Genomic DNA, 16,266 nt, shown 5'->3' with positions numbered 1-16,266 from the left:
TAGATGGAATAACTTCCCAAACTGGGAATGAAGTAGCTTTTCAAGATCTTCAGTACCCTTTAACGTCTTGACAAGGAGGCCAATGATATTGGCCTTTGAATATATGTTCAACCGAGCACCAACGGGGTAGCAACCATCGCCGAGGACCCTTTTTGGTAGTTTTTCCGAAATATTGTTTGAAGATTCTCCATCTTCCATGCCTGTATTCGAAGGTTCTCCGTCTTCCATTCCTGTATTTGAACCAAAACAACAATTTCGAAATGCAGGAAAGATATAATATTCTGGATAAACAGTTAAATGCAACCCAGGGGAAAAGTTTGAGGGAAAGGAGTTCGAAAGAGAGAACAGAGATCTGGAAAAACTACCCTATTCGTATGCTCTCCTATATAAACTTCTGTAACTGTTTCTAGATGATATAATGTAATCCTATATAAACTCCTATATAAACTTCTGTAACTGTTTCTAGATGTGGAAAACACGAAGAAGAAGAAGACGTGATAAAAAAACCTAAAGAAAAATAAGTAAGAAAAAATATATAGAATGAAGAAAATATAAAAGAAAATGAAAGAAAACTAAGAATACGTGAGAGAAAAAGGAGATATAAAGGTGGAATACTACAAGAAAACATCAAAAAATCCAACAAATAATTTCAACGATAGTAATCGTTGAAAATTTTCCATCAATAATCTTACAATAGTTGAACAAAAGTTAATATCGTTAGAAACTCGTCACAATATTCCAACAAATATGGGTTATCGAAATTGCGTCAGATAACTTGTTAGTAAATTGTCAAAAGTTTCTAACAAAACAAAGCTCATCAGAAATCACCAACAACATTTAAGTTATTGAAAATTACCAGCATATTATTCGTCAGGAATTCATCACTTTGTCGGTGAGTTCGGTTCCAACGATTTGCCAACAAAATTTTTGTGGGAACCGTTCTAACTATCTTTATCTCTAAAAAAATATTGAAATCAAAATTTTTGTCAAACCGATTGGATCACTCAATCAGTTAATTAATATTTTTATTAGAAATTTTATAAATATAATATTAATTATCTTCAGAATAATATATGAACCATATAAATTATACCTAATATATGATAAACAATTAAAATTTTAAAATCGTTAATTAGAGATGAACAGTAACGAAATTCTCCACAACAAGAAAAACATATATTATATATGTATATATATATATATATTAATATATCTAAAATATATTAAAGAGGAAGCACAAAAGTACACTTGGCATCACCACAATTAAAGTTAGCATTTGCTGAATTTATTAATTCATTTGTTTCGAATACAAAAAATGTTAGAGGTAATACATTCTTTACAATATTGCCTTCCTTATTTGTCTCAAACGATTATATAAAGCCATCACAATAATTCATTGGTTGTTAATTAGTAAAAACAATTAATCTATTACTCTATACCCTTAAACGATAATGAAAAACTTGCTTTACAATTATTCTTTACAATTATTAAATTGTATATTTAACGGATTTCTGCTTACAAATTTATATTACTTTTCTAATACTATATTACTATGTGAATATACAAATTTATGAAAATAATACTATATTACTATGTGAATATACAAATTTATGAAAGTATAAATGTTTTATTCACATTTATATTACTAGATGAGTCGAATAGATTATAGGATAAAATTCATGAAATGTAAAAGCTACACACGAGTATAATATTATAAACACGAATATTTAAATAATTTCTGAAATAGTTTAAAAAGTTAAGAAGTTCCCTCCATAATAAATTCTAAGATTCTCTAACCATATATTTTCCGTTCCTAATTACCCACTACCTCCTATATCAGCGCTAACCGTAGAGATATCTAAAGTAATTATCACTTTCCCGTCTATATCTCTTATTTATCTAAAAACAAATCAATTTATTTATTCTCTATCCATAACAAATTCGCATATTCTTAAAATATATTCTGAAATCTATAAATTAATATCACAAACTACAAAGATAGTAACAAAATTTTTAATTTATACTGTTCGCACTGTTTGAATTTATGAATTTTAAATTATACCTTCCACCATCTATATTCCCGCTTACCATATATTTCTAAAACATTATTGTTACTAATATTTTCTTTCTATTCCCTCAAACTAAAAAATACTGTTCCGAAGCCCTAAAATTCTCTCTATAAATACATGATTGTTTCTGTAGTCATTTCATATACCAAAAACCTCTACTCCCTACAGCCTTGAAAGTTCTTTCCAATGGCTTCTATAACAAACCTATACTCTCTTAAGCCTTTCAAAACCCAGTGGAGAGTCCACGTACGGATCTTGAAGGTGTGGAAACAGTATCTGAATGGTGTCGAGACATTGGAAATGGTGGTTGTAGATGATATGGTATGTAAATTCTCATTCAAATCTGTATAGTATTCTTTTTATATTAGATTCGAACTACTATGTATTACTAATTTAACATTCAGTGATTAATTATGTTTTTTAATCTTATGTATCTTGCAGAATCAAACTATGCATGTTTCTCTAAAGAAAGAGTACATCAAAAAACACGAAAACGTGTTGGAGGAAGGGTTAAGTAAGATCATTACTAACTTTCAGGTTGCACACAATGGTGGAAAGTTTCGTACGACTCCTCATGTCTACAAGATCCAATTCGCAAGCACAACCAGCCGAGGATATTGATCCTAATATCCTTGGATTGAAATTCGTAAAATTCTCGGACATTCATGAGGGCAAACTCAATCCGGATTTCTTAATAGGTATTTTGATGTAATAACTATATATTGATGGTCGTACTAATAACGATTATTCTAATATGTTTAATTACAGATGTTGTTGGTCAGATTGTTAGTATTGGGGAGGTCGAAATCCTCAATGTTAACAAGAAGCAGACAAAAAGACTTACCATGGAAATCAGAGACACTGAGTAAGAATCTATGTTTTTATACTTTAGATTTTATTAGTACAACTAAATCCTTAAAACTTTAACATGTGTAGAAATGTTCGCCTAAACTGTGTGCTATGGGGACCTTATGCTTCAAATCTGGAGAGTTTGGCAACTAATACAACCGAAGCTGTTTTTGTTGTTGTCTTGCGGTTTTCAAAGCTAAGGCTTTACCAAGGTAACATCATCAAATCATATGATATTTAAATATTTCCTCATCTACTAACTGTTTTTATAAGTCATCCAGGTGTTTGGAGTGTTGGGAATTGTTACAATTGTTCAACTGTTTTAACTAATCCAGATATCCCTGAGGTTTTAGCGTTCAAAGAAAAGTATTGCACTAAACCCTAATTTATTTATTAATAGATAACATTGCATACATAATATATTCATTTCCTTATTAACCTTTATGTAGGCTACCTGCTGATGGTGTTACTCTATCCTACACACATCCAAATCAGTTGACAATCGTCAATTCTGTCTCTGTTCGTGATGATTTCTTCTTACATAGTCCTCGAAGGACTATAAGTGAGATAATAGCTGCATCTGAGGTTAAATATTTTAGATTGTTTGTAATTGTTTTATATCATTTAAAATTATTCTATAATGAAATCTGATATTTTTACCTTCTAGGTTGGAAAATGTGTTACCATGGCTACAATCATGTCAATTGACACCGAGTTTGGTTGGTATTACATGTCCTGTAAAACCTGTTCAAAAAAAGTTCTTCCTCATAATATGGATGCAATGAGGGAGAAATATCCCGGTAGACCTTTCAAGAAACAGTTATGGAAGTGTGGTAAATGTAATACTGATGTTGAAGAAGTCATTCCAGCGTAAGTACATAATGTTACATCTTATTAGTAACATTTATTAATATTATTTGTATTTATATTAGATTTTACAATATGCAGGTTCATGCTTACATTCGTGTAATGGATAACACTGGAGAAACGAAATTTCTTTTATTTGATAAGCTTGCTATGGAAGTTGTCAATCAGACTGCCTCTCAACTTACTCAATCGGTAGATGAGGTATATTTTTCTCATCAACTGTCTATATATCAATCCGTTTTTGTCATTATCGTTTAACTTAATTGTTATTCTATAATTATTTTTTTATAGATTCAGGATCCGGATGTTTTGCCTATGTCCCTGAGCAACATATGTGGGAAGACTTATCTTTTTAAGGTTGCTATTGAAAGTTCAAACATTGTCTTCAATAGTGACACTTACAAGGTTATGAAGATCGTTACACAAAGTGACCTGGTGAAGGAGTTTTCAGAAATTTCTGTGTCTCAGGTCATGAACATAAGATCATACAAATATGTGTTCAACTTATAACGCATATCTCTTATTACTAAAATATTTTGTGTCTGCTCACAGAACACTATTGAAGCTAAACATGAAGAACACGTTCTGACATCTCTCACTACAGAGGTTGGTATTCTTCTCGATATCGGATCCATAATCATACTTTTTATAATATATTTTTTATAAGATATTCTTCTATATACTGAAGATCATACTTTTTATAATATACTAGATATTTTTAATTAATTTTCTGTTACTTATAGGCTCCACTCTAGCTTGAAGATGACTATGAGGATGTGAAGACACCGTCCTCGAAATGCAAAAGCAATGATAGTGAAGAGATCGGAAATGACAGTGGGGAGCTTTCTGTAGCTTCAAAGAAAACCAAAAATGATTTCAAAAATGGAGATGATGCGAAACATACTGTGCTGAAGCCGGTCAAGAAAGAAAAACCAGATGGTTGAAGAAGTGTGATATCTTTATTCATCCTGCTTCCATTTGTCTACTATTTCGTTTCCTTTATTTTCTTAATTGAATTTTTCACATTTTATGCTGTTCGTTTTATAAGTTTCAATTTAATATTTTGATGTTTTGAAATATTATTAATAAAGCAGGTTATCTAAATTTGGCTGTTATTTCTGATGTCTACACACCATTAAAATGTTTACGGTTATTTAATCCTTAGATATTATTGACACACGATAACACAGTAGTGCAATTTTTATGATTTACATATTTTTAATAATATGTTACCATAACCTAATACAACCGAAGGTAACCTCAAATGTAACAATTATTGACGTTATGATCTCACCTAAACACGCAACTCTTCTATTTAAATCAAATGTTGAAAATAACACTGCTTTATAGTACTTTTCGATATGATTCGATATACTTTAGATTTTTCGAAGCATGTATAACTTTAGATGATTGTTAATAATAATTTTTTATTGTTATTAATACTGTTTTTAGTACCAATTAGAATGTATGATTCAAAAATTTTAGATTTGCCCGCTTATTGGTATATGTTGAAATAATTTAAGTTGTTATTAAAGATATGAAGTTATTCCAAATATTTTGAATGTAAGTTATGGTAACAGAATTTCAAATTATTCCTACTATTAAGAAACTCATACTAATGATTTTGAATATAATTAGTTAAGCGAATATATGTAAGTGTTTTACCTCTAATTAGTACCAAGTGGAATGTATGATTCGACAATTTTAAAAGTTCCCGCTTATTGGTATATTTTGAAATAATTGAAGTTGTTATTAAATATATGAAGTTTTTCAAATATTTTGAATGTTAGTTATGGTAACAGAATTTCAAATTATTCCTACTATTAAGAAACTCATACTAATGATTTTGAAGATAATTAGTTAAGCAAATATATGTAAGTGTTTTACCTCTAATTAGTACCAAGTGGAATGTATGATTCGAAAATTTTAAAAGTTCTCGCTTATTGGTATATTTTGAAATAATTGAAGTTGTTATTAAATATATGAAGTTTTTCAAATATTTTGAATGGTAGTTATGGTAACTGAATTTCAAATTATTCATAATATTAAGAAACTCCTACTAATGATTTTGAAAATAATTCGTTAATCGAATATATGTAATGGTTTTACCCCTGATTTGATTGCCTGTATATAGCAACTAGATTACAAATTATGGAGTATTTGATATGCAATAATTGAGAAACATTCCACTATTGTTATCTTCTTTCCAATATAATCTACTATATTGGAAATATCTATGTTTGAATCAAGTATCTCAAGCAAATAACGAGATATGAGAAAAAGTAGTGTTCTCGGTGAAAATTCAGCTACCGAAGACGGACGATCATCAAAGAAATCAAAGAAAGATAGAAGTTTGGTTGGTACGAACATACTATTTTTAGAATAATTATACTATTCATTTGTTAGCATTTGTATTTGTTGTCAATCGTATGTTACATGCAAAATTACAGATTCCATCAATAATGATGATAACAATGCGCAATCAAGTAAAACAACTCACCAGCCTGCTGTTCGTGTTGCATTTAATACAATACTTAGAGATCTCACGAACTCAAGCAACACGGAAAGGAGTTCTCAGTCTACCATGACACAACAACTTAATCGCAGTTAGTTGTAGTTCCTTATGTAATCATAAGTATTGTATTTGTATTGAACTTTATATTTTCTTGCTAACATTGTTTAACAATTCCAGATTACGCTCGCCCTTCGAATAAAGAGAACATAACACAAGGCTTAATTGTCAATGACTCTTCTACAATTTCAAATAGATCAGGTTTCTTGAAATTGTATTTTGAACCTGTTCATTATATCATTCCTCTAACTACTTATACAACTCTAATATTGATGTTGACACTGTTCAAATTACAGTGTTATGCTTCACTGATTGTACAAATCAGAATCAGGGTCCGAAAGCTATACCAACGCGTAAATGTCTGACTACTACTCAGATACCAACGCAAGCAAGTTTTGTAACTACGCCAGGAGATTCAAATATAAGTTGTATACCAATTTCTACAGAATTTGGTACCTCTCAATTATCACGAAGTAGACCACCATTGTCTCGGCTAGCATCCAAATCTAAATCTGCGAGTAAGAATTCTTTGTTATCACATCTATAAATAATATTGTTCTTAACATTATATATCTAAACGTCATTTTATATAAACAGTACTATTAAAAACAAAAACAACCAAAACAACCAAAACAAAGGTCTTTCGAAATTTGGAGTTGTCATGTATCCTTACCTAGATTTTTGTTATATATATTGTCCTTATTACAAGTTTATATATTGGTATTTGGATTTAATTTTCGTTTTAGTTACAAAAGTATCCTTGACCTCTCCAAGTTAAACTTTGGTGGAATAACTCTGTCTTCAAAATTTCTGAATCGATTAAAGGCAAAAAAATGCATAACACTGTTTTCGAGCAACAGAGAATTGCAAGATTAAACAGGAAGCAAAAAATCGATACAACTAAGAATTCCTGCACTCAGGCCTCAGGTAATCACTCATTAAATATGTAAAACTTATTAATAACTAATACATTATTATTATTTTATATAGATTTTTTATTAAAAAATAAATAGTGCCCGTGTTTATAAATTGTTCTTATTATATTATTATTTATAGTATTAACTCAGGAAAATCAAAATACTACTATTAACCGGGAGCATGATAGTCTACAAATTCATGATGACCAAGAAAGTTTCAGTGAAAACGATCAATCTGATGATGACCTAGACTCTGGAAATGTTGAAATATCTGATGATCAACAACAAAATATGCGACCTACAATCCAGGATAATGGTAATCATTTTCTTCAAAACATTACCGTCTTGGATATATTTTTTGACTATACCTGTTATTCCCAGAGTCTATCATCTTTAGCAGACACTATTGTGATTTATTTTTTCAGGTTATCATGATGATGGTGATCCATTATTTGAATGCAAGCACTGTACGGCCCGTATGTGGTTTAATGAGAGGATTGGCAAAAAAAGGAGAGGAAAGAATTATATTTTTACACTATGCTGTATGCAGGGAAAAGTTAAGTTGCCTCTCTTACAACAGCCACCTCCTCTGATGTTGTATTTATTCTGCAGCGATGATGAGATTTGCAGACATTTCCGTGAAAACCTTAGAGCTTACAATATGATGTTTTCATTTACTTCTATTGGTGGTAAGGTCAATTATGATGTAAACAAAGGAAGAGGTCCACAGATTTTCCAGCTTCATGGAGAGAATTACCATCTAATTGGAAGTTTGATGCCAAACAGAAACGATAAGCTGAAGTTTCTACAACTCTACATACATGATACACTCAATGAGATACGCAATAGAGAGCTTTCAATCAGGTTTAATTTATTATGTCTGTTTATTATAACAATTAATTTAATGCTTAATATTACATTTCTGATGCCTAATGTCTTACATGATATCAAATGCAGTAAAAATCACAAAGTTTCCAACAAGTTAAGGCCAGAACTAATTGAAGCTCTGATTCAGATGTTAGATCATTTTAATCCGATGGTGAAAGCTTTTCGTTCTTACAAGGATAGATTTCATGTTGATCAGCCAGAAGACAATGCCAAGTTGGTATTGGTAGCAAATAGAAATAAGGACGCACGCACTCATAACATGCCTACGTCATCCGAAGTTGCTGCTTTAATACCAAGAGATTTCCCTGAAGGAATGGATAAACGAGATATTGTGTTAGAAACAATAGAAGGAAAGCTAAGGAGGATTAGTGAGCTATATGTTGGGTATCTCGCACTTCAATACCCTCTGTTGTTTCCTTATGGTGAAGATGGTTTTCAGGTTGGTATTGAAGATGGATTTGACGATGGAAAAGAACGCAAAAGGAAAACGATTAGCATGAGAGAGTTCTATGCCTTTCGCATACAAGATAGGTTATTTAGACAGTTTAATGTATTTCTATTTCATACATTATTCTTAATTCATAATAAAATTAATTCTATTGTTATTTCCATGATTTTAATTTTTTAATATCGACACTGAATTCAAATGCGTATGCCATTTTACATCACATTCGTGATTTTTTTTGTCTAAACACATCAATATCTAATATGAATTACCGAATAATATTTTACTATTTAATAACTAACAAATAACCAACAAAATAATATAACACAGTAACAAAAAAATGTTAAAAACAACTACAATACAACATTCCTCTATACACAACTATTAATCTAACTCTAAATTATATAGAATGTAGTATAAATCATTAGTTTATAAATATAGTATGTCCACATACGTTAAAACTAGATATCTAAACTGATTACAACATAATTCCGTGCACAGTACGTGTCAAAATCTAGTTATATATTAAAAAACATCATAATACAAAAAAAAAACAAACATAAGCAATCAATAAAAAAAGAAATGTTATTGATGAAAAAATATATTGTTGACATGTCGAGACTATCTGTTGCCAACACCATATGGGAAGGAGAGTTCCCACATCGAATATCGAATAAAAAGAAAAAAAACAGATATATAGTTTCTTTATAAATAGCAATATCTAATAGAAAATCAAGCATACAGATTCAGTAAATTTTTTGGGCTTATTTAAAAGCCTACAACATTGCTGGGTTTGACCACACTAGTCGATGTTGTTGAGAATTAAAGCATATATTTATGCATCTTCATATATTATCTCTATATATTGTATTATATTATATATAGAGATTATGGGAGGAAGAAGAAGTGGGGTGAGACACGAGAGCAAGAGAGGAGAGAAGAGGGAAATCTCTTCTTCTTATTCACTCGTTCTTCTTACATCAATTACAATGTGCAACAATACATATATATTGAAGAAATAAACTCATTAAATAATAAGGAGTAAGTCGGTCAAAATGAAGAGGCGGTGGTGATGGATAATTATCCATAACACTCCCTCTTAATTATCCATCATTTTATTAATGTATTATGTATTTGCTTCTGTTAAGAATTTTTATTATGGAAAAACCCTTTTAGGATAAAAACCATAACAAGAAGAAAAAATGCAGTGACGTTCTCCCTGGAAAAGATATATATTCTTCTTTTCCTTCGAACGCTTAGATGATGGAGTCTCTCTCTCTTTGATAGACGAATCTGGACTTCTAAATCATTTGGATGTCTATCTTTTGTGTATTCTTTGATGCCTCGTTAAAAACCTCAGCATGGAAAACCCGGTGGGACAAAAACCATGGTAAGGGAAAAAGAGTGCATCTACGCATATCACCATACTTCTTTTTTCAGAAGTATTCCTCTTTAGAGATCTATATTTTGCATGTTTCTTGCTGCCTCGTTAAAAACCTTTTTATGGAAAAACCCATTGCAAGAAAAACCATGATAAGGGAAAAAGAGTGCAGCCATGCTCGTCTTTTGGATGAATCTCTTTATATGGTTCTTATGGAACCCATTAATATATGTTTTCCGGACATATATCTTTGTATGGTTCTTCTAGAACCTTTTCATAAATGTCTTCAGGACATTTTTCTCTATATGGTTCTTATGGAACCTTTTTACAAATGTCTTTAGGACATCTTTATTCGGTTCTTCTTAACCTTTTCATTTAAGAGGGGATTTTTATCTTACAAACCCATCGGCCTCCCGCACTTTAATTGAACCCGCAGTTCATTTGCTCTATTCTCATCAAGAATTTGTTCCGGAACATTTTTTTTTGATGGAGCATTAACAGCGGGGATATATAATTTCATCACCCATCTTATATCTTTGAATGCATCAAGTAACTGGTTTGCCAAAATTTTCAAATGTACAATTTTATGAACTCCACCTCACGTTTATTGGTAGGAGGATCGAGATAAGCCAAAGTTTATATACACTTTTGTGTTATCTTTTGCTGATTCTCTAGATCCTCCCCCTCAACGCAGGGAATTCATTTTCATCAAAGTGGCAATCGGCAAAGCATGCCGTAAACATATCTCCAGTTACCGGTTTAAGATATCACCTCTGGAATAATCCCTTTTATTATACTACTCGAGAAAACTCTTTAGGAGTTTTGATGATCATCATTCTTTATTTCAATCGAGTAGTGTTCCCGGGAAGAAAATTCCAATATAATCCTTTAGGGATTAATTCCTCTAGAGGTTAATCTTTGGTTCCACCTTTCTTTTTTGTAATGACATGGTAAATCGAGATCTCTTATCATCGATTTCATTCAGGTACCTGATTTTATTATTAACCATGTCAATAATCTCTTCAGGAGATCAATCCTCTTTTGCTCCTTTTCTTTTGAGGATTTGGAACCAAAGTAGTCTATCACATTTTTCTTACGTGTTGTAGACGCAAATAGACTGTCCTTCATGGACATCTATTTTTAGTGGAGCTCAGCTAGGATATGAGATTTTGTTTTTTTTCACTCAATATGAACTTCAGGTTCATATGAGGATCCATCAGCTGTTTTCTATATGCCATACTGCATATTTTATGTCACCACATGGAGATCACCGTAATTGGTTTTACAATCTCTTGGATTTGCTTTATTTTAAGCTCATTTCGAGTGCGAACATAATCTTCTGGATGTTCAGCTTACACTTGATGTGAGATTCTTTAATTCTCCCCCTCGAGATGATGACACTTTCAAGTTTTATCCATCTCGAATCGAATCCCACTCTATGACCAACTTCATATTCGATGAGCTTTAAACCAAAAGAAATGGTGATCCATCCATGTATGCTTTTCACGATGGCTTCATTTTTTTTTCTTTCTTTATGACATGCAATAGTTGAAAAAGCATTTGGTTTTTCAACATGTATTATATATTCTCAATGATCTTATATCATTGGAACTACCGGGATGGCTTAACCAGTTTATTCAATTAGTAACCTTAAGGTTTACTATGGTATATACCCTTGCCATCTTTTTTATTTATTATCACATATATGCATGTCACCATCGCGTGCTCTTGTGGATCATTTTTCTCTTACGGAGCTTCTAGCTCTTCCAGAGCTTTTAGTTCATCCGGAGCTTTTAGCTCTTACGGGACTTTTAGCTATTCTGGAGCTTCTAGCTCTTACGGGCCTTTTAGCTCTTTCGGAGCTTTTAACTCTTACGGGGCTTTTAGCTCTTCTGGAGCTTCTAGCTCTTACGGGCTTTTAGCTCTTCCGGAAATTTCAAAAGAATTTAGCTCTTTTGGAGCCTTTAGTTTTTAGAGCTTTTTAGCTCTTCCGGAAGTTTTCAATTTTAAAGACATATTTCGATGTCTTTAACCCATATTATAATCGATAAAATATATCAGATAGTTAAACATATTAATTCATAATAATAACATACCTGGTATAGCTTCTATAGATTTTGACGACGTCAAGCCTACTATAAAATAAGGAGGAGGCATAATCTTCCACTCCATCATTTTGTGTTCGTGGAGAAGGCTTAACCTTCCACTCCATAAAATTTGATTAAGGAGGAGGATTAAACCATCAACTCCATAATTTTATGATCACAGAAGAAGTTTAACCATTATATTCCATAAATATATAATCAAGGAGGAGGCATAGCCTTCTACTCCATAATATTAGTAGGGAAGAGATTTAATCTTCCACTCCACAAATATAAATTTAAATGTAAAAACATAAATATGAATTAGGAGGAGGATTAACCTTCCACTCCATCATTTTGTAGTCATGGAGGAGGTTTAACCTTCCACTCCATTATTTTGTAGTCATGGAGGAGGCTTAACCTTCAACTCCATTTATAAATTTAAATATATAAACAAAAATTAAATAAGGAGGAGGCATAAACTACCACTCTATAAATATAAACAAGGAGGAGATTTAACCTACCACTCCATAAATATAAACAAGGAGGAGGCTTAACCTGCCACTCCATAAATATAAACAAGGAGGAGGCTTAACCTGCTACTCCATAATTATGATCGGAGGAGACATAGTCTACCATATGATCATATGATCGTGAAAGACATAGCCTATAATAACGATCTGTTCGGGAAAGGCATAACCTATCATCCCGTAAACTTGAAAATAAATTAAACATAAATTTAAATCATCGGTTTAGGGAAGGCAGAGCCTATTATCCCGAAATAATACGTAAACGGAGAAGGCAAAGCCTATCTTTCCGTAATATATAAACAAAGAAAGCATAGCATATCTTTCTGTTTCCGTAAACAATATATAAAGTTTAGATCGACTAAACATAAATAAAATTTTACCTCCAAATATATGAATGAATTACGAGTCGATCGTGCTGATAACGTGTTGGGAATTAAAGCATATATTTATGCATCTCCATATATTATCTCTATATGTTGTATTATATTATATATAGAGATTATGGGAGGAAGAAGAAGTGGGGAGAGACACGAGAGCAAGAGAGGAGAGAAGAGGGAAATCTCTTCTTCTTATTCACTCGTTCTTCTTACATCAATTACAATGTGCAACAATACATATATATAGAAGAAATAAACTCATTAAATAATAAGGAGTAAGTCGGTCAAAATGAAAAGGTGGTGATGGATAATTATCCATAACAGATGTAAATTAATTATTTATTACTTCAATTTTTGTGGGTAATTCCTACAATTTAGAAACAAAATTCAAAACTTTCTAACAAAAAGAATGGCGATAAATCAGCTACGTATATTAAAAGAAAGGAAGGTTCTAACGACAGTTTGACAAATATTTTATCCTAAATTTTGTAAGAAATTTGACAGAAAAATCAACAACATTTTGACAAAATTTTTGTCAGAAAGTTTTGTCAAAATTTGGTTAGACTATACCAAGAAATTTCTGACAAATAATATATCAGTATGTTCCGATGAATTTTTATTAAATAATATTTGTCAAAAAAAATTTCAACGATTTACAAATAAACTCACAATTCCAACGATCAAATTCCAACAAAATTCTCATTTTGTGGGAAATTTATCGGAACTATTGATTTCCAACAAAATATCTATAAATATGTCTGTTGGAATTACTGTTTTTTCTTGTAGTGGAAGACTATGAAGAAAGATAAACAAAAGACGATAAAGAAAAAAAACCAAAAAATAAATAAGAGGAAAAAAGAAAATGATGAAAAACGATTATGTAGAGACGAATAACTCGCTTTTTTTTAGTTCAATTGATTTTGTGAATTTCATACACTTATTTGGTAAGCATTAAGTTTTTAATTTTGGATAATGTTTATTTTTTGGATTTGTTTTATTTTATTATGTATGTCTTAAATTTCTTGAAGACCAGTTTATAACATCAAATTATGCTGTACATTTTAATTTTCTTGAAGACTGGTTTATAACATCAAATTATGTTTTAATTTTCTTGAAAACCAGTTTAAAACTTTTGTGCCCGCGCCTTGCACATAAATGGTGAGTATATTGGTCAAAATGTCTTGATCTCACAAATGTTTTTCTCTTCTACCGAGACAAGGTTTTTTTTTAGAATGAGGCGTAGATAATTCCCTGTAGTCATCGCCTACGCAATGAGTTTCAATAAAAGCCAATGAAAGATTTTGCAAAAGGTAGGACTGTATTTACCAAAACCCGTATTTTCTCATGGATAACTTTATATGGTTATATCGCGTGTTATTTAGAGAGTTGGTTTGAATGGTTGGACATGAGAGACCAGAGCAAGGGACAAAGACAACTTCTCGTCTTAATTTTCCAACTTGCTTTTTACTTATACATACACATTCACGTTACAATTTACATACAACTACAAGTCTATAAAATATATTTATTAGTATAGTTTCATGTTGTGTGATTCTGATTCTGATAACAGATACTATAAGTAAGGTAAGGAAACAATAATTTATTTTATTTATTTTGGTTTAAACCTTTACTAATTAAATGATTTGTTTTAATAACATTTGTTTACTTAAGCTTCGGAATTGATACTCTTTCTCTTTTTTTCTATTAATGGTTGTCTTGATTGTCGAGAGTCGATACTTTTATTAAACATAAAAGAAATCGTGTACAAAATCATAATAGTGTTTTCAAAATACTTACTGAAACAAACTGCAACTTAAAGATGTGCGGTATTGGAATGTTGTACATCAGCAAATATTGATGCACATAACGATAATAACGATAATGGTCACAGTTGACAAAGTGATGACTTTTTTCAAAAATATCATTATCTAACTATCGAAATTTTTATGAGTTTATTAACGATACATATCATAATAACAACAAATACTCTTCAAAATTTTAAATGTTTATATAAGATATAAAATTTTCACCATTAAAAGAAAAATTGTAATCAAATTTGTATACATCGCAAGTCCGCACTTGGTGCAAATCCCCACCTAATTTTAATTTATAATTAAAAATAAAAGATAAAATGCATGATATATTATCTCGTTTTACCTAAAACCTGTGTTTAAAATCTGAACGATATTTTTTCATCATTTGATCAAATGCCAAATTTAAAGAAAAAAACATTTCAAATTATTTGGTAATAAAATTTAACAATTATTTACGTTAAAAAATATTAAAAACCTTTTTTCACGAAATTCAGATCTATACTCTAGTTTAGGAAATGGCTTTTAATATATTTTCTTTGAAAATATATTTCTTCTCCAATGAATTCGAATAAGCCATTTTCAATAGGATGGTAAACAATAAACAGAAAATCCATCAAATTTAACATTTTCCTAATAAAATTTTTGGAAAACGAATTTTCTTATATCTCAAAAGAATTCATATGAAAAGGTTGCAGAAAAAGAAAAGAAAATATATGCATGAAGAGAGTTTTTCCTTTTTTTCTTCCATATAAACTTTTCTATTAAAGCTTCTTTCCCTTAAGTCTATTTTTTAAAATATTTTTGCTACTACAGTACAAAAGTCATATGCACGTATATATTATATATTATTATAAATTAATTAATTCATGTTTTATCCCTAAATGTAATAAGGAAGGCAAAAGTGGCAATCGACGGTGGATTCTGGCTCTTGGCCGCTAAGCAAAAACATCTCGAGATCTGTCTTTCTCTCTCTTCATCTCCGTTTTCTCTGATAATTCGGCAGAACCCAACAAAATAAAATCAAATTTTTGGTTGAGTCCTTTTCTCTTTTTTTATCTATGGAAGATAGTATTGAGAAAGACGCTGATCTACACGAGGAAATCTCCGACAAGTTCTTGTGTTGAGTTAGCCTGTTATCGTTTCAATTTCACACATGATCAAGATTTAAGGTTGGGTACCAGAATGCTTTAAGAATTTGGTTTTTTGAGAAGTTCTATTGGGATCCCATAATAACGGTCCCCATTGTTTGAACAACACGATTTCTGGCCCTATTGTTTCAAACAACTGCCTGCTTATTTGGTAATGGCCCCCCTCCAATTCACTGACGTGGATTTTAGACAAATGAAGAGGGATATTCTCAAAACAAGAAAGTAAAAAGGAAGGGGGTGGGAAAAAAAAACAAGCTACTTGGGCAAAAAATGAAGTACTTTTCAAAATGAAACGACAGGCTGTACCATATGCAGCGAAGTCCTTAGA

At 30.9% G+C, this 16,266-nt stretch overlaps 1 protein-coding gene across 1 annotated transcript; it reads left to right on the top strand.

The window, feature by feature from the left end:
* The first annotated feature begins 2,255 nt into the window (after positions 1 to 2,255).
* Positions 2,256 to 4,729, top strand: LOC112084403 (replication protein A 70 kDa DNA-binding subunit B-like). Its single transcript, XM_024153530.1, has 11 exons — positions 2,256 to 2,390; positions 2,511 to 2,583; positions 2,838 to 2,934; positions 3,006 to 3,130; positions 3,200 to 3,284; positions 3,368 to 3,503; positions 3,586 to 3,788; positions 3,851 to 3,986; positions 4,077 to 4,253; positions 4,338 to 4,391; positions 4,541 to 4,729. Exons 1-11 carry the CDS (start codon positions 2,256 to 2,258, stop codon positions 4,727 to 4,729), a joined length of 1,410 nt encoding a protein of 469 aa, XP_024009298.1.
* Positions 4,730 to 16,266: the final 11,537 nt, after the last annotated feature.

The sequence above is a fragment of the Eutrema salsugineum genome, unplaced genomic scaffold (genome assembly GCF_000478725.1).
Source record: "Eutrema salsugineum unplaced genomic scaffold, Eutsalg1_0 scaffold_4, whole genome shotgun sequence".
Taxonomy (NCBI): domain Eukaryota; kingdom Viridiplantae; phylum Streptophyta; class Magnoliopsida; order Brassicales; family Brassicaceae; genus Eutrema; species Eutrema salsugineum.
The sequence above is the reverse complement of the archived record's forward strand: the minus strand, read 5'-3'. Positions and strand labels throughout refer to the sequence as shown.

Excerpts from the sequence above, each read along its gene's own strand:
- LOC112084403 (XM_024153530.1), top strand. The coding sequence starts at position 2,256 with ATGGCTTCTATAACAAACCTATACTCTCTTAAGCCTTTCAAAACCCAG. Across the intron at positions 2,935-3,005 it reads ATGGAAATCAGAGACACTGA|AAATGTTCGCCTAAACTGTG; the intron begins GTAAGAATCTAT and ends TAACATGTGTAG. Across the intron at positions 4,392-4,540 it reads TGACATCTCTCACTACAGAG|CTTGAAGATGACTATGAGGA; the intron begins GTTGGTATTCTT and ends GCTCCACTCTAG.